This window comes from Heteronotia binoei, chromosome 5 (genome assembly GCF_032191835.1).
Source record: "Heteronotia binoei isolate CCM8104 ecotype False Entrance Well chromosome 5, APGP_CSIRO_Hbin_v1, whole genome shotgun sequence".
NCBI classification, from domain to species: domain Eukaryota; kingdom Metazoa; phylum Chordata; class Lepidosauria; order Squamata; family Gekkonidae; genus Heteronotia; species Heteronotia binoei.
This window is the reverse complement of record NC_083227.1, coordinates 6,371,832-6,389,695: the sequence shown is the minus strand read 5'-3', so window position 1 is coordinate 6,389,695 and position 17,864 is coordinate 6,371,832. Positions and strand designations below refer to the sequence as shown.

The following is a 17,864-nucleotide window of genomic DNA, read 5'->3' as shown; positions in this document are numbered from 1 at the left end:
AATATGTGTTCTGGTCGAGAGAAAGAGATTGAGTTTCTTGATGCTCTCAATGACTGTGCTATGGAGCAGATGGTCTCAGAACCTACCAGGGGTGGGGCGATCCTGGATTTGGTCCTAAGTAATGCCCAAGACTTGGTGAGAGATGTAAAAGTGATTGCGCCGCTTGGGAGCAGTGACCATAATGTTATTGATTTCACCGTTTGTATAAATAGGGAGTTGTCCAAAAAGACCACCACAACCACGTTTAACTTTAAAAGGGGTAAATACACTGAGATGAGGAGGCATGTGAGGAAGAAACTGAAAGGAAAGGTACATACGGTCAAAACCCTTGAGAAAGCTTGGACGCTATTTAAAACTATAATCCTAGAAGCTCAGATAAAATACATACCACAAGTTAGGAAAGGCACAAACAGGCATAAGAAAAGGCCTGCGTGGTTAACAAATAAAGTAATGGAAGCTGTAAAAGGTAAGAAGGACTCCTTTAAGCGGTGGAAAACCAGTCCAAGTGAGATTAGTAAAAGGGAACACAGGCTGTGGCAAATCAAATGCAAGACTGTGATCAGGCAGGCAAAAAGGGACTATGAGGAGCATATTGCAAAAAACATAAAGACCAACAATAAAACTTTCTTCAAATATATTAGAAGTAGGAAACCAGCCAGGGAGGCAGTGGGGCCCTTGGATGACCATGGGGTAAAAGGACTACTGAAGGAGGATAGGGAAATGGCTGAAAAGCTAAATGAATTTTTTGCCTCCGTCTTCACTGTAGAAGACGAGAACTTTTTGCCCGCCCCAGAACCACTAATTTTGGAAGGGGTGTTGAAAGACCTGAGTCAGATTGAGGTGACAAATGAGGAGGTCCTACAACTGATAGACAAATTAAAAACTAATAAGTCACCGGGTCCGGATGGCATACATCCGAGAGTTCTGAAGGAACTCAAAGTTGAACTTGTGGATCTTCTAACAAAAATCTGTAATCTTTCATTGAAATCTGCCTCCGTTCCTGAGGACTGGAAGGTAGCAAATGTCACCCCCATCTTTAAAAAAGGTTCCAGAGGAGACCCGGGAAATTACAGGCCAGTCAGTCTGTCTTCAATACCGGGAAAGTTGGTATAAACCATTATCAAGGACAGAATGAGTAGGCACATTGATGAACACGGGTTATTGAGGAAGACACAGCATGGGTTCTGCAAGGGAAGATCTTGCCTCACTAACCTGTTACATTTCTTTGAGGGGGTGAACAAACATGTGGACAAAGGAGACCCAATAGATGTTGTTTACCTTGACTTCCAGAAAGCTTTTGATAAAGTTCCTCATCAAAGGTTCCTTAGAAAGCTTGAGAGTCATGGAGTAAAAGGACAGGTCCTCTTGTGGATCAAAAACTGGCTGAGTAATAGGAAGCAGAGAGTGAGTATAAATGGGCAGTCTTCGCAGTGGAGGACAGTAAGCAGTGGGGTGCCGCAGGGCTCGGTACTGGGTCCCATGCTCTTTAACTTGTTCATAAATGATTTAGAGTTGGGAGTGAGCAGTGAAGTGGCCAAGTTTGCGGATGACACTAAATTGTTCAGGGTGGTGAGAACCAGAGAGGATTGTGAGGAACTCCACAGAGATCTGTTGAGGCTGGGTGAGTGGGCGTCAACGTGGCAGATGCGGTTCAATGTGGCCAAGTGCAAAGTAATGCACATTGGGGCCAAGAATCCCAGCTACAAATACAAGTTGATGGGGTGTGAACTGGCAGAGACTGACCAAGAGAGAGATCTTGGGGTCGTGGTAGATAACTCACTGAAAATGTCAAGACAGTGTGCGTTTGCAATAAAAAAGGCCAACGCCATGCTGGGAATTATTAGGAAGGGAATTGAAAACAAATCAGCCAGTATCATAATGCCCCTGTATAAATCGATGGTGCGGTCTCATTTGGAGTACTGTGTGCAGTTCTAGTCGCCGCACCTCAAAAAGGATATTATAGCATTGGAGAAAGTCCAGAGAAGGGCAACTAGAATGATTAAAGGGCTGGAGCACTTTCCCTATGAAGAAAGGTTGAAACGCTTGGGACTCTTTAGCTTGGAGAAACGTCAACTGCGGGGGTGACATGATAGAGGTTTACAAGATAATGCATGGGATGGAGAAAGTAGAGAAAGAAGTACTTTTCTCCCTTTCTCACAATACAAGAACTCGTGGGCATTCGATGAAATTGCTGAGCAGACAGGTTAAAACGGATAAAAGGAAGTACTTCTTCACCCAAAGGGTGATTAACATGTGGAATTCACTGCCACAGGAGGTGGTGGCGGCCACAAGTATAGCCACCTTCAAGAAGGGCTTAGATAAAAATATGGAGTACAGGTCCATCAGTTGGTATTAGCCACAGTGTATGTGTGTATATAAAATTTTTTGCCACTGTGTGACACAGAGTGTTGGACTTGATGGGCCGTTGGCCTGATCCAACATGGCTTCTCTTATGTTCATAATAGATGGGGGGAAGGAGGGAGGTAGGGGGGAAGAGAAACAAAGCAAACCGATGGGCAGGAAAGGAAGGAGAGGAACGGAGGGACAGAGAGAGAGAGAAAAGAAAGAAAAAAAAGAACTTTAAACGTGTTTCCCTAGCCTCCTACACCAGCTGGCTTGGCCTGGCAAAGTGATTTAAGGAGAGAAACTCCTTCTCCAAACTGGCCAGCGGGGGCGGTGGGGCCCTCAAGAGCCACACAACATGTGTGAAAGAGCTCACTCTGGCCCACCACCTCCTGAGATGCAACCATGCCCCTGTCCAAACATTGCACAATTATATATTATTACACATACAGAGAGAGAGAGAGAGCATCAGGCAAGAATAAAAGCAGCCTTTTATAACTGATCATTAATGGTAATAAACTGAACTACTAGATAACTAGGGCTATTGAGAGGAGGAAGAGAGAAAGAGAGAGAGAAAGAGAGAGAAGAAAGAAAGAAAGAAAGAAAGAAAGAAAGAAAGAAAGAAAGAAAGAAAGAAAGAAAGAAAGAAAGGAAGGAAGGAAAGAAGGAAAGAAGGAAAGAAGGAAAGAAGGAAAGAAAGAAAGAAAGAAAGAAAGAAAGAAAGAAAAGAAAGAAAAGAAAGAAAGAAAGAAAGAAAGAAAGAAAGATGGGGGATGGGGAAAGAGAAACAAAGCAAACAAATGGGCAGGAAAGAGGGATAGGGGGGGAGGGACCAAGAGAGAGAGAGAGAAAAGAAAAGATAGAAACTTTTAAGGGTGTTCTCCAAGCCCCTCACACCAGCTGGCTTGGCCTGGCAAAGTGATTTAAAGAGAGACATTCCTTCTCCAAGCTGTCCAATGGGCTCGTGGGGCCCTCAAGAGCCACACAACATGTGTGAAAGAGCCACAGATCGGCCACCCCTGACCTTGACCTCTTAACTGGAGATGCTGGAGCTTGACCTTGGGGGCCTTCTGCATGCCGAGCAGATGCTCTCCCACTCCGCCACGGCCCCTTTCAAGCGGCATTTTACTTACTGATGTGGAAGGTGAGCCCGGCCCCCACCAGGATGAGAGCAGCCATGACCCCTAGCAGGACTCTCACGATGAGCCCCACTTCGGATGCTGAAATGAGAGGAAAAATGCATCTACTCAGGCTGGCCCCATATCTGCAAGGCCTCCAGCAGAAATATCTATGCAGAATGTGGCACTGCAAGGGACAGATCAACAGTCACAGTCAGTTGAGCTCTGAGAGAGAGAGAGAGAGAGAGAGAGAGAGAGAGAGAGAGAGAGAGAGAGAGAGTGCTGCTGAAGGGGTGAGTGTTTGCCTTTTCTTAACTGCCTTTTCTTAACTGCCTTTTCTTAGCTGCTGGGGAGAATTAGTTGAGTGCTACTGTGTGGATGCAGAGAGTCTGAAATTTGTGTGTTTGCTTGCTGGGGAAGAAGAACTGCTGTTTCCGTTGTCCGTTTCAACAGGGCTGTAGCCAAGTGTAGCTGATTGCATCAGGTGCCGGGTCAGGAGCCTGGGAGTTTTACTGGAGCCTTCACTATCAATGGAGGCCCAGATTGCAGCCACTGCCAAGTCAGCCTTTTTTCACCTGAGGCGGGCAAAGCAGCTGGCTCCTTTCCTAGAGCGTCAAGATCTGGCAACTGTGATTCATGCAACGGTCACCTCGAGACTAGACTACTGTAATGCCCTCTACATGGGGCTGCCTCTGTACCGAACCCGGAAGCTGCAGCTAGTGCAGAATGCGGCGGCTAGATTGCTGTTGGGGCTCCCAATGTGGGGTCACATACAGCCTGGGCTGCGCGAACTGCACTGGTTGCCAGTTGTATACTGGATTCGTTACAAAGTGCTGTTTTTCACCTTTAAAGCCCTATACGGTGAGGACCTGCCTACCTTAGGGACCGTCTCTCCCCGTATGAACCCCAGAGAGCACTGAGGTCAGCTGGGAAGACCTGCTAAACATTCCCGGGCCGAAAGAGGTGAAGTTGCAAAGCACCCGCAACCGAGCTTTCTCTACCATGGCTCCACGCCTGTGGAACCAACTTCCAGAGGAAATGCGGGCCCTGCGGGCCCTTGAACAGTTCCGCAGGGCCTGCAAGACTACCCTCTTCCGGTTGGCCTTCACCGATTAAGAGGGAACTGCTAAAGAACTCGCCATCATAAATGTAAACGTAATCATAGCTCCAGTATATATTTTATTAATTTATTAACTTTAGATTTTAATTAGAATTTTAATTAAATTGTCAATGTAGTTTTATTGATTGTATGACTATGCTTCGGCGGGGAGGGCGGGATACAAATAAAAATTGTTGTTGCTGTTGTTGTTGTTATTGTTGCTGATTGGAAGAGTCTATGTTGCCTGACTGCTAGCCCCACCCTCTTTGCGTTTCTAAGGCTGCACCTCACTAGAGGCAGAGTACAGTCAGTTGAGCTCTGAGAGAGAGAGGGAGAGGGTGCTGCTGAAGGGATGAGTGTTTGCCTTTTCTTAATCGCCTTTTCTTAACTGCTGGGGAGAATTAGCGGAGTGCTATTGTGTGGAAGGTGAGAGTTCAGCAAATCACCAGCATAGGAAAATGAAACTAATCTGAAGCACATGCTTTTCTTGGCTCTAAGGAACCAGGGGAAAATAACTATATAGCTCAGTAGGGGAACATAACCAAATTCACAACTTCCCGTGATATAATGGCACCTATAATCTGCTGACTTCCCCCCCCAAAAGCCACCCCAACCCCCTTCTGTCTCTCACCTGGCTCCTCCCAGGCCAAGTCCAGGGGCTCTGGAAGGCCATCATGTTCCACGTGGCACCGGTAGTGGCCCCTCTCTTTGGGGTCAACATCAATGCTTATCCAGGTGTGGTAAGTCCCATCTGAGTTGGGGACGACACCCCCCGTCAGGATGTCCTGGTGCCAAACTTCCCTGCCCTTTCTCCATGTCACATCGATCTCTTTGGGGTAGAAGCCGTGGAGTCGGCAGACGAGAGTCTCCAGGCCCTCCGATCCTGCCTTGTGGGTTATGCGAACCATTGGTGGCTCTGTGAAAATAACCAGTATTGGGCCTTAAGAATGCAGCAACTCCCTGCTTCCTTACATGACAGATGCTGAGCAGGAGGAGGAAGAGAAGGAGGAGGAGGAGAAGAAGGAGGAAGAGAAGGAGGAGGAGGAGGAAAAGAAGGAGGAGGAGGAGGAGAAGGGGGAGGAGGAGAAGGGGGAGGAAGAGAAGGAGGAGAAGGAGGAGGGGGGAGAAGGAGGAGGAGGAGGGGGAGAAGAAGGAGGAGAAGAAGGAGAAGGAGGGGGAGAAGGAGGAGGAAGAGAAGGAGGAGGAGAAGAAAGAGGAAGAGAAGGAGGAGAAGGAGAAGAAGGAGGAGGAGAAGGAGGAGGAGAAGAAGAAGGAGGAGGAGAAACATAAGAACATAAGAGAAGCCATGTTGGATCAGGCCAGTGGCCCATCCAGTCCAACACTGTGTCACATAAGAACATAAGAGAAGCCATGTTGGATCAGGCCACTGGCCCATCCAGTCCAACATTCTGTGTCACACAGCGGCCAAATATATATACACACACACACACACACACACACACACACACATACACTGTGGCTAATAGCCACTGATGGACCTCTGCTCCATATTTTTATCTAACCTCCTCTTGAAGGTGGCTATGCTTGTGGCCGCCACCACCTCCTGTGGCAGTGAATTCCACATGTTAATCACCCTTTGGGTGAAGAAGTACTTCCTTTTATCCGTTTTAACCTTTCTGCTCAGCAATTTCATCGAATGCCCACGAGTTCTTGTATTGTGAGAAAGGGAGAAAAGTATTTCTTTCTCTACTTTCTCCATCCCATGCATTATCATGGGACCCAGTACCAAGCCCTGCGGCACCCCACTGCTTACCGTCCTCCACTGCGAAGACTGCCCATTTATACTCACTCTCTGCTTCCTATTACTCAGCCAGTTTTTGATCCACAAGAGGACCTGTCCTTTTACTCCATGACTCTCAAGCTTTCTAAGGAGCCTTTGATGAGGAACTTTATCAAAAGCTTTCTGGAAGTCAAGGTAAACAACATCTATCAGGTCTCCTTTGTCCACATGTTTGTTCACCCCCTCAAAGAAATGTAGCAGGTTAGTGAGGCAAGATCTTCCCCTACAGAACCCATGCTGAGTCTTCCTCAATAACTCGTGTTCATCAATGTGCCTACTCATTCTGTCCTTGATAATGGTTTCTACCAACTTCCTCGGTATTGAAGTCAGATTGACTGGCCTGTAGAAAGAGAAGGAGGAGGAGGAGAAAGAAAAGGAGAAGGAGGAGAAGGAGGAAGAGAAGGAGGAGGAGAAGGAGAAGAAGAAGGAGGAGGAGGAGAAGGAGGAGAAGAAGGAGGAGGAGAAGGAGAAGAAGGAGGAGGAGGGGGAGAAGGAGGAGGAGAAGGAGAAGAAGAAGGAGGAGGAGGAGAAGGAGAAGAAGGAGGAGGAGGGGGAGGAGGAGAAGAAGAAGGAGGAGGAGAAGGAGAAGAAGGAGGAGGAAAAGAAGGAGGAGGGGGAGGAGGAGAAGGAGAAGAAGAAGGAGGAGAAGGAGAAGAAGGAGGAGGAGGAGGAGAAGAAGGAGGAGAAGGAGAAGAAGGAGGAGGAGGAAAAGAAGGAGGAGGAGGAGGAGAAGGAGAAGAAGAAGAAGGAGGAGAAGGATCCCTGGATCCCATGGGAGAAATACAAAGAAAGCACCTTTAAGACTAATGTTAATATTTTAAACATGTTTTATTTTAAGTTTTTTTTGTAAAAAAAAATCTTTAATTGTGTTTGTGTTCCTTATTAAGTTTATATCTCAGGTACCTAATCTAAAATAGGAACATGCATGGCCCACCCTGAAATGGCCCGCCCGACAAGGTCTCATTTATGTCAGATCCGGCCCTCATAACAAATTAGTATGATACCCCTGGTCTAGATTCTCAGGAAGTCCTTGAGGGGTGGTGGTTGGTTACCAGGGTACTTTCCCCTTGGCCCAAGGAGGCTTCCCAGCAAGGGAAGAAGAAAGAAGAAGACTGCAGATTTATACCCTGCCCTTCTCCATGAATCAGAGACTCAGAGTGGCTTACAATCTCCCATCTCTTCTCCCCCCACAACAGACACCCTGTGAGGTGGGTGGGGCTGAGAGGGCTCTCACAGCAGCTGCCCTTTCAAGGACAACCTCTGCCAGAGCTCTGGCTGACCCAAGACCATGCTAGCAGGTGCAAGTGGAGGAGTGGTTAATCAAACCCGGTTCTCCCAGATAAGAGAGCTCTGGCTGACCCAAGGCCATTCCAGCAGGTGCAAGTGGAGGAGTGGGGAATCAAACCCGGTTTCCCCAGATAAGAGTCCGAGCACTTAACCACTACACCAAACTGCCCTCTTCCCAGGGCTGGTGCTAGGCTTTCTGGCAACCTAGGCGAATCACCTGCCCCACCCCCACCCCATTATTAAAAAAATACAGCGTAATTGAAGAGAAACTTTTCACATTTTTAATTTACTGATTTTTAATATTTCAAAAAAATGTGATAAATTATTTAAAAATCGTGCGAAGAAGTGCTTGCTGGCCACTCCAGGAAGGAGGATGGCAGGATAGGATGAGGTGGGAGACCAAGTCGCACATCGGGGAGAGGGGGGTGGCTTGGCTTTGTTGAGGGCAGCTTGGCGATGAGAGAGGACGAGGTGACAGCGGTCAGGAGCCAGAGTCATGCGTCCGGGAAGGGGCGCCCAGTGGTGCCCCCTAGGCCTGGTGGCGCCCTAGGCGACTGCCTACTCCCACGCAGCTGCCCTGCCTCTTCCTTCTCTCTGCCACCCCATTTCCCCTCCTCACCAGCTTCCAGCAGGGTCTCCTTCCCGTAGCGCAGCCACTCCACGCAGGTGTTGGTCAGGAATTGCTTCCAGAGTTTCCCACGGTGCCGCTGGGCTTCCCACTTCCTCTTGGTTGGCTCAGCCTCTGCATCCATTGCCGTCCAGGTGAGCGTCTCCTGGTCCCAGCTGAGGAAGTCCCTCCCGTTGTAGCCGTACTTCGCAAACCTTCTGGTGGCTCCGTTGTCCTCATTCAGTTCGCAGCCAGAGAGCACCTGTAGGGTGTGGATCCCTGTAGAAGACACACGCAAACCAGAGGCCTCAAAGCCAGCAGAACATGAAAAGTTCTTTCTGGTCTCGAATTATTTGGGACTTTCCACTGATTCCCCTAAATCCCATGCTGGTTTTCAATAAGATCAACCACCACATCTTTCTGGAGAGGCTGGCCAAGTTCAGAACGGTGCGGGGGGTGGGGCATGCACCCTGCTCCAGTGGTCAGTTCTTACTTGGACAGACCTATTCCCAAACGTGTCTTGTTGACCTCTTTCCACTGCTCAGTCTGTGTTTAATGCTCATTTTACGCCCTGGCTTCTTTGAAGAAGACTGCAGATTTATACCCCAGCCTTCTCTCTGAACTCAGAGACTCAGAGTGGCTTACAATCTCCTATATCTTCGTCCCCCACAACAGACACCCTGTGAGGTGGGTAGGGCTGTGAGAGCTCTCACAGCAGCTGCCCTTTCAAGGACAAAGTCTCAGATCGGCTTACAACCTCCTTTATCTCCTTCGCCTACAACAGACACCCTGTGAGGTGGGAGGGGCTGAGAGGGCTCTCCCAGCAGCTGCCCTTTCCAGGACAACTTCTGCGAGAGCTCTGGCTAAGCCAAGGCCGTTCCAGCAGCTGCAAGTGGAGGAGTGGGGAATCAAACCAGGTTCTGCCAGATAAGAGAGCTGTGGCTGACCCAAGGCCATTCCAGCAGCTGCAAGTGGAGGAGTGGGGAATCAAAACCGGTTCTCCCAGATAACAGAGCTATGGCTGACCCATGGCCATTCCAGCAGCTGAAAGTGGAGGAGTGGGGAATCAAACCCGTTCTCCCAGATAAGAGAGCTCTGGCTGACCCAAGGCCATTCCAGCAGCTGCAAGCGGAGGAGTGGGGAATCAAACCCGGTTCTCCCAGATAAGAGAGCTGTGGCTGACCCAAGGCCACTCCAGCAGCTTTAAGTGGAGGAGTGGGGAATCAAACCCGGTTCTCCCAGATAAGAGAGAGCTATGGCTGACCCAAGGCCATTCCAGCAGGTGGAAATGGAGGAGTGGGGAATCAAACCCTGTTCTCCCAGATAAGAGAGCTGTGGCTGACCCAAGGCCACTCCAGCAGCTGTAAGTGGAGGGGTGGGGAATCAAACCCGGTTCTCCCAGATAAGAGAGCTGTGGCTGACCCAAGGCCATTCCAGCAGGTGGAAATGGAGGAGTGGGGAATCAAACCCTGTTCTCCCAGATAAGAGAGCTGTGGCTGACCCAAGGCCACTCCAGCAGCTGTAAGTGGAGGGGTGGGGAATCAAACCCGGTTCTCCCAGATAAGAGAGCTGTGGCTGACCCAAGGCCACTCCAGCAGCTGTAAGTGGAGGGGTGGGGAATCAAACCCTGTTCTCCCAGATAAGAGAGCTGTGGCTGACCCAAGGCCACTCCAGCAGCTGTAAGTGGAGGGGTGGGGAATCAAACCCGGTTCTCCCAGATAAGAGAGCTGTGGCTGACCCAAGGCCACTCCAGCAGCTGTAAGTGGAGGAGTGGGGAATCAAACCCTGTTCTCCCAGATAAGAGAGCTGTGGCTGACCCAAGGCCACTCCAGCAGCTGTAAGTGGAGGGGTGGGGAATCAAACCCGGTTCTCCCAGATAAGAGAGCTATGGCTGACCCAAGGCCATTCCAGCAGGTGGAAATGGAGGAGTGGGGAATCAAACCCTGTTCTCCCAGATAAGAGAGCTGTGGCTGACCCAAGGCCACTCCAGCAGCTGCAAGCGGAGGAGTGGGGAATCAAACCCTGTTCTCCCAGATAAGAGAGCTGTGGCTGACCCAAGACCATTCCAGCAGGTGCAAGTGGAGGAGTGGGGAATCAAACCCGGTTCTCCCAGATAAGAGAGCTGTGGCTGACCCAAGGCCACTCCAGCAGCTGTAAGTGGAGGAGTGGGGAATCAAACCCGGTTCTCCCAGATAAGAGAGCTGTGGCTGACCCAAGACCATTCCAGCAGGTGCAAGTGGAGGAGTGGGGAATCAAACCCGGTTCTCCCAGATAAGAGAGCTGTGGCTGACCCAAGACCATTCCAGCAGGTGCAAGTGCAGGAGTGGGGAATCAAACCCTGTTCTCCCAGATAAGAGAGCTCTGGCTGACCCAAGGCCATTCCAGCAGCTGCAAGCGGAGGAGTGGGGAATCAAACCCGGTTCTCCCAGATAAGAGAGCTGTGGCTGACCCAAGACCATTCCAGCAGGTGCAAGTGGAGGAGGGGGGAATCAAACCCGGTTCTCCCAGATAAGAGAGCTGTGGCTGACCCAAGGCCATTCCAGCAGGTGCAAGTGGAGGAGGGGGGAATCAAACCCGGTTCTCCCAGATAAGAGAGCTCTGGCTGACCCAAGGCCATTCCAGCAGCTGCAAGCGGAGGAGGGGGGAATCAAACCCGGTTCTCCCAGATAAGAGAGCTCTGGCTGACCCAAGGCCATTCCAGCAGCTGCAAGCGGAGGAGTGGGGAATCAAACCCGCTTCTCCCAGATAAGAGAGCTATGGCTGACCCAAGGCCATTCCAGCAGGTGCCAGTGGAGGAGTGGGGAATCAAACCCGGTTCTCCCAGATAAGAGAGCTGTGGCTGACCCAAGACCATTCCAGCAGGTGCAAGTGGAGGAGGGGGGAATCAAACCCGGTTCTCCCAGATAAGAGAGCTGTGGCTGACCCAAGGCCATTCCAGCAGCTGTAAGTGGAGGAGTGGGGAATCAAACCCGGTTCTCCCAGATAAGAGAGCTGTGGCTGACCCAAGGCCATTCCAGCAGGTGCAAGTGGAGGAGGGGGGAATCAAACCCGCTTCTCCCAGATAAGAGAGCTCTGGCTGACCCAAGGCCACTCCAGCAGGTGCAAGTGGAGGAGTGGGGAATCAAACCCGCTTCTCCCAGATAAGAGAGCTCTGGCTGACCCAAGGCCATTCCAGCAGCTGCAAGCGGAGGAGTGGGGAATCAAACCCGCTTCTCCCAGATAAGAGAGCTATGGCTGACCCAAGGCCATTCCAGCAGGTGCCAGTGGAGGAGTGGGGAATCAAACCCGGTTCTCCCAGATAAGAGAGCTGTGGCTGACCCAAGACCATTCCAGCAGGTGCAAGTGGAGGAGGGGGGAATCAAACCCGGTTCTCCCAGATAAGAGAGCTGTGGCTGACCCAAGGCCATTCCAGCAGCTGTAAGTGGAGGAGTGGGGAATCAAACCCGGTTCTCCCAGATAAGAGCCCGCGCACTTAGCCACTACACCAAACTGGCTCTCACTCGTTGTGTCTTGTTAAAGGTTGTGTTTTATTGGTTTGGATTAAAATGTAAGCTGCCTTGCCCCATCTCTGCAAAGGCAGCATATAAACTGAATCATAAATAGACAGGAATAGAAGCTGAAAGAGGGTGTTTGGGGAAAGAAAGGGTCACCGACTTCCTGCGCATGACACAGTCAGGTGTGTGCCAGGGTGAGCTGGATGGGAGTCTATATTCGCACACCTTCCGTTCAGTATTTTGGAACACCCTCTATAGCAGTGGCCCCCAAGCTTTTTGGCACCAGGGACCAGTTTTGCGGAAGGCAGTTTTTCCATAGACTGGTGGGGGTGCTGGGGTTTTTGCTGCCCCCCCCCCCGGGGATCTTTAAATGAGTAGGTGAAAGTCTCTGCCTCACTCCATGGCCCGGTTGTTAACAGGCCACGGACCAGTACCAGTCCGCAGTCCAGGGGCTGGGGACCCCTGCTCTATAGCATTTCTCAGCACTACTCTGGAGTCAATCACTCATGACCAATCTCCGGCACTTGCGCCAGCCTGAGCCTTCAGAATTCTGTATAATGTTCCAGTGCCCTGGAGAATTCTTAAGGCGCATATCGGGGTGGGGGGCTTCAGATCTGCTGGATGCTTAGCTCTATGACCTCAGATGGGGAGCTCAGTTTTCACGGATTGTTAAGCAAGGACTGTGTGTCGTGTGCCACAAAGCGTTGCAGTCAGGGGCTCAGTGGCACTGAGAATGTGAATAAATGGAGACCCCCATTTCTGCTGCATTTGGAGGATCTGCCCGTATAACTCAAGAGCATCCAGGTCTCCCTAACTCAAGAGCATCCAGCTGACAGGAGTGGAGCTCTAGAACCTCTAAACTTCCTTCCTTCCTTTCTTCCTCCCATCCTTTCTTCCTCCCTCCCTCCCTCCCTTCCTCCCTCCCTCCCACCCTCCCTCCCTTCCTTCCCCACAAATACTTGCTTCTGGGCTCCATGGTTCAGGTCCCCTGGAAGGTTCTACAGCTCTAGAACCTCTAAACTTCCTTCCTTCTTTCCTTCCTCCCTCCCTCCCTTCCTTCCTCCCTTCCTTCCTCCCTTCTTTCTTTCCTTTCTTCCTCCCTCCCTTCCTTTCTTCCTTCTTTCCTTTCTTCCTCCCTTCCTTCCCCACAAATACTTGCTTCTGGGCTCCATGGTTCAGGTTCCCTGAGAGAATTTTGCTGAATTCTTAGGATTTGACAAACTTTCTAATATTTTCCCCACAAACAATGGAGAAATAGCAAATGCCTATAAAGCGGACAGATGGAAATCTTCCTCGTGCCACTGTGGCCACCTAGGAAAAAATCATTTTAGAAGTCTGATGGGAGTATGGTTTTATTATGACAGTTCTAATTCCAGGAGAGCCAGTTTGGTGAAGTGGTTAAGTGTGCGGACTCTTATCTGGGAGAACCGGGTTTGATTCCCCATTCCTTCACTTGCAGCTGCTGAATGGCCTTGGGTCAGCCAGAGCTCTGGCAGAGGTTTTCCTTGAAAGGGCAGCTGCTGTGAGAGCCCTCTCAGCCCCACCCGCCTCACAGGGTGTCTGTTGTGGGGGAGGAAGGGAAAGGAGATAGTGAGCCGCTCTGAAACTCTTCAGAGTAGAGGGCGGGATATAAATCCAATATCTTTTTCTTCTTCAGCAGCAGCATTTTAAGGTAGATGCTGAGATGATGTAATTTAGTCCACCTTCCGGTGAGGTGAGGGGTAGGTGGCATATGCAAATAAGTTGTGCTAATGAGCTCTGGCACCTCTTTTGCCACTAAATGACCCCTGGGAGCATCTATGAAGATCCATTAAGCATGGAAAAAGGAAAGGTCCCCTGTGCAAGCACCAGTTGCTTCCGACTCTGGGGTGACGTTGCTTTCACGACGTTTTCACGGCAGGCTTTTTATGGGGTGGTTTGCCCTTGCCTTCCCCAGTCATCTACGCTTTTCCCCCAACAAGCTGGGTACTCATTTGACCGACCTCGGAAGGATGGAAGGCTGAGTCAACCTCGGGCCGGCTACCTGAAACCAGCTTCCGCCGGAATCGAACTCAGGTCATGAGCAGAGAGTTCAGACCACAGTACTGCAGTACTGCTGCTTTACCACTCTGCGCCACGGGGCCGTTATTAAGCATGGAGGGAAGAGGGGGGGGGAATATGTATGTTTATGTTTCTCTCCATCCCTCTTCCTTGGTAATAAAAGACGGTGTAGGAGGGAGGATGTGAAATGTAGAGGTAAAAAGCAGGTTGTGAGCAGAGAGTTCAGATCACAATACCGAAGAAGATATTGGATTTACAGCCCACCTTCCACTCCGAAGAGTCTCAGAGCGGCTCACTATCTCCTTTACCTCCCCCCGCCCACAAGACACCCTGTGAGGTAGATGAAGATATTGGATTTATATCCTGCCCTCCACTCCGAAGAGTCTCAAAGCAGCTCACAATCTCCTTTACCTTCCTCCCCCACAACAGACACCCTGTGAGGTAGATGAAGATATTGGATTTATATCCCGCCCTCCACTCCGAAGAGTCTCAGAGCGGCTCACTATCTTCTTTACCTTCCTCCCCCACAACAGATATCCTGTGAGGTAGATGAAGATATTGGATTTATATCCCGCCCTCCACTCCGAAGAGTCTCAAAGCGGCTCACAATCTCCTTTACCTTCCTCCCCCACAACAGACACCCTGTGAGGTAGATGAAGATATGGGATTTATATCCCTCCGTCCACTCCGAAGAGTCTCAGAGTAGCTCACAATCTCCTTTCCCTTCCTCTCCCACAACAGACACCCTGTGAGGTGGGTGGGGCTGAGAGGGCTCTCCCAGCAGCTGCCCTTTCAAGGACAACCTCTGCCAGAACTATGGCTGACCCAAGGCCATGCTAGCAGGTGCAAGCGGAGGAGTGGGGAATCAAACCCAGTTCTCCCAGATAAGAGTCCACATACTTAACCACTACACCAAACCGGCTCGCCTGCTGCTTTACCACTCTGCGCCATGCTCCTTTCACACCCTCAGGGATACCCGGCAGCCTTGCCCCTTTGCGTGCCTCCACTCACCCCTACTCTGGTTGTGAGCATTCTTCAGAATCATCAGATCCATGACAAGGCTTGAGGCAAAGTCCCATTCCGTGGTCTTAGCCCAGAAGTCAGAGTCATCATGGATGATGTCGTCTATCCAGGGCGACTGAGGCACGCACTGGTCAGCGTGACCGTCGTAGCTGCCAATCAGCCGGTCATCCACATACGCCAAAGAGGTGAACTGGGGAAGCCGCCAGCCCGGCTCCCAGATGGCCGTCTCGAAATAGTGGAGGGTGTGTCGAAAGAAGGCATCTGGGAACAAAAGGAGGTTAGAGTTGCGGGGCAACAACCAAGGACTCCCCGAGACCCCCTTTGTGCCACCATTAAATCGACATTTTAAGAAGGATATAGACATGCTGAGATGTGTCCTGAGGAGGGCAACAAAGATGGTGAGGAGTCCGGAGACCAAGTCCTACGAGGAGAGGTTGAAGGAGCTGAGCATGTTTAGCCTGTGATATGATCACTATCTTCAAGGACTAGAAGGGCTGTTATAGAGAGGATGCTGCTGAGTTATTTCTGTGGCCCCAGAAGGTAGGACCAGAACCAGTGGGTTGAAATTAAATCAAAGGAATTTCTGGCTCAACCTTAGGAAGAACTTCCTGACCATTAGAGCGGTTCCTCAGTGGAACAGGCTTCCTTGGGAGGTGGTGGGCTCTCCTTCCTTGGAGGTTTTTCAACAGAGTCTACGTGGCCATCTGACAGCAATGAAGATCTTGTGAATTTAGGGGGAGGTGTTTGTGAGTTTCCTGCATTGTGCAGGGGGGTTGGACTAGATGGCCCTGGAGGTCCCTTCCAACTCTATGATTCTATGATTACTGACAATTCTTGAAAGTTAGATTGGTTCCTCAGCGGAATAGGCTTCCTTGGGAGGTGGTGGGCTCTCCTTCCTTTTAAAAGCGAGGCTAGATGGCCAAACTGAGAGCAATGCTGATCTTGTGAACTTAGTAGGAAGTACTGGTGAATGTTTTGCATTGTGTAACGGGTTGGACTAGATGACCATGGGGGTTCCCTTCCAGCTCTATGGTTCTGTGATCCCCTGCTGTAACTCTGTTAAGCTCTAGCCCAGGGAACGTTTGCTTACAACATAAGAACATAAGAGTAGCCATGTTGGATCAGACCAGTGGCTTATCCAGTCCAACACTCTGTGTCACACAGTGGCAAAAACCAAAAAACCAAAAACCACCTTGTGCCATTAGAAGGTCCATCAGTGGGGCCAGGACTTCTAGAAACTCTCCCACTGTGCCCCCCCCCCCCCCGGCACCAAGAATACAGAGCATCACTGCCCCAGACAGAGAGTTCCATCTATAAAAACATAAGAGAAGCCTAGATCAGGCCAATGACCCATCCATTCCAACACTCTGTGTCACATAAGAACATAAGGGAAGCCATGTTGGATCAGGCCAATGGCCCATCCAGTCCAACACTCTGTGTCACACAGTGGTCAAAAAACCCAGGTGCCATCAGGAGGTCCACCAGTGGGGCCAGGACACTAGAAGCCCTCCCACAGTCCCCTCCCCAAGCACCAAGAATACAGAGCATCACTTTCCCCAGACAGAGTTCCATCCATACCTACCGATGGACAAGCATTCATCTGGGTGAGAAAGGAAAAAGAAGGATGGTATTCTAAGCAGGGGGTGGCCAAACTGGAACTCAGAAGCCACCCGTGGCTCTTTCACACACATTTTGTGTCGCTCTAAATCAAATGGCAGCTTGGAGAATGCAGTTAAAGTTGCAGTTAAAGAATACAATTAAAGTTGCTTTCTTTCCGCCACTCCCTCCCTCCCATCTATTTTCCTTCCTGCCTTCCTGCTTGACTGCCCTGTCCCATCCAGGGCTGCTAGGGGGAAGGCACAGAGGTGTGGCACCCACTCGCCCTCTCCTGCCTACCTAGGGGGGAGCTCCTGCAGGGCCTCTAGAACCAGCCAGCTCGAAGGGGGAGAAAATGCTGAGGGTCTGGAAAGCAGAGCCGGTGAAGGAGGGGACGGAGACAGGACGGGAGGCACACTTCTTGGACCCTTCGCCAAGCACTGTTACTGTGGAGCAAAAGCCTTTCTAGGATGGGGGGTGCTGCTGGGATGCACAAAGGGGGTTCTGGCTGGAGACACGCATTAAGAACATAAGAGAAGCCATGTTGGATCAGGCCAACGGCCCATCCAGTCCAACACTCTGTGTCACACAGTGGCAAAATTTTTTTATATATACACACACTGTGGCTAATAGCCACTGATGCTTGTCCCACCCTTGCTTCTGGCTCCATCCCCAAAGTCTCTTGGCTCCTCTCCAAGGTCTCCTGGCTCCACCCCAAAGTCTCCCGGCTCCACCCCAAGATCTCCTAGCTCCACCCCCAAAGTGAATTCCACATGTTAATCACCCTTTGGGTGAAGAAGTACTTCCTTTTATCCGTTTTAACCTGTCTGCTCAACAATTTCATCGAATGCCCACGAGTTCTTGTATTGTGAGAAAGGCAGAAAAGGACTTCTTTCTCTACTTTCTCCATCCCATGCATTATCTTGTAAACCTCTATCTCTAGGGGGTCCCCCCTAGGGTTGCCAATCTCCAGGTGGGACTGGAGAACCAGCGTAGGCAGTGTGTACCACTGACTCCTGTAATCCAATGGTGAGAAGGCCCTTGGGACAAACCGATACAAAAAAAAAATTGAAATTATGCCCCAAAATATTTATTCATTAATTAAGTGGTAAAGCACAACCACAAGGGTAAGCGAAAGGACTACCACGATAAGTTCTTTGAGAGCGGAAGTCGTTTTGAAAAGCGAATAAGTGATGGCTTAGATCAGTGGTGGCCAACGGTAGCTCTCCAGATGTTTTTTTTGCCTACAGCTCCCATCAGCCCCAGGCAGCATGGCTGATGGCTGGGGCTGAGTTGTAGGCAAAAATACATCCGGAGAGCTACCGTTGGCCACCCCTGGCTTAGATAAAGCTTGCAGCGAAACAGGGGGGAAATAGACCAGTTTTGCCTGTCAGCTTTACTCCCTTGTGGGAACTAATTTTTGACATTGAAGAAATTTCCATACCCTTGTGGTTTC

The 17,864-nt window shown here is 50.3% G+C and overlaps 1 protein-coding gene across 1 annotated transcript in view; it reads right to left on the bottom strand.

Moving 5' to 3' along the window:
- LOC132571606 (class I histocompatibility antigen, F10 alpha chain-like) overlaps positions 1-17,864 on the bottom strand; it is a 33,448-nt gene that overhangs the window by 13,620 nt on the left and 1,964 nt on the right. The window contains exons 2-5 of the mRNA XM_060238403.1: positions 14,801-15,073; positions 8,268-8,534; positions 5,192-5,476; positions 3,477-3,563 (exon numbers count right to left, since the gene is read on the bottom strand). Of these exons, the coding sequence (XP_060094386.1) occupies positions 3,477-3,563; positions 5,192-5,476; positions 8,268-8,534; positions 14,801-15,073 (912 nt within the window). The remainder of the gene's footprint in view (positions 1-3,476; positions 3,564-5,191; positions 5,477-8,267; positions 8,535-14,800; positions 15,074-17,864) is intronic.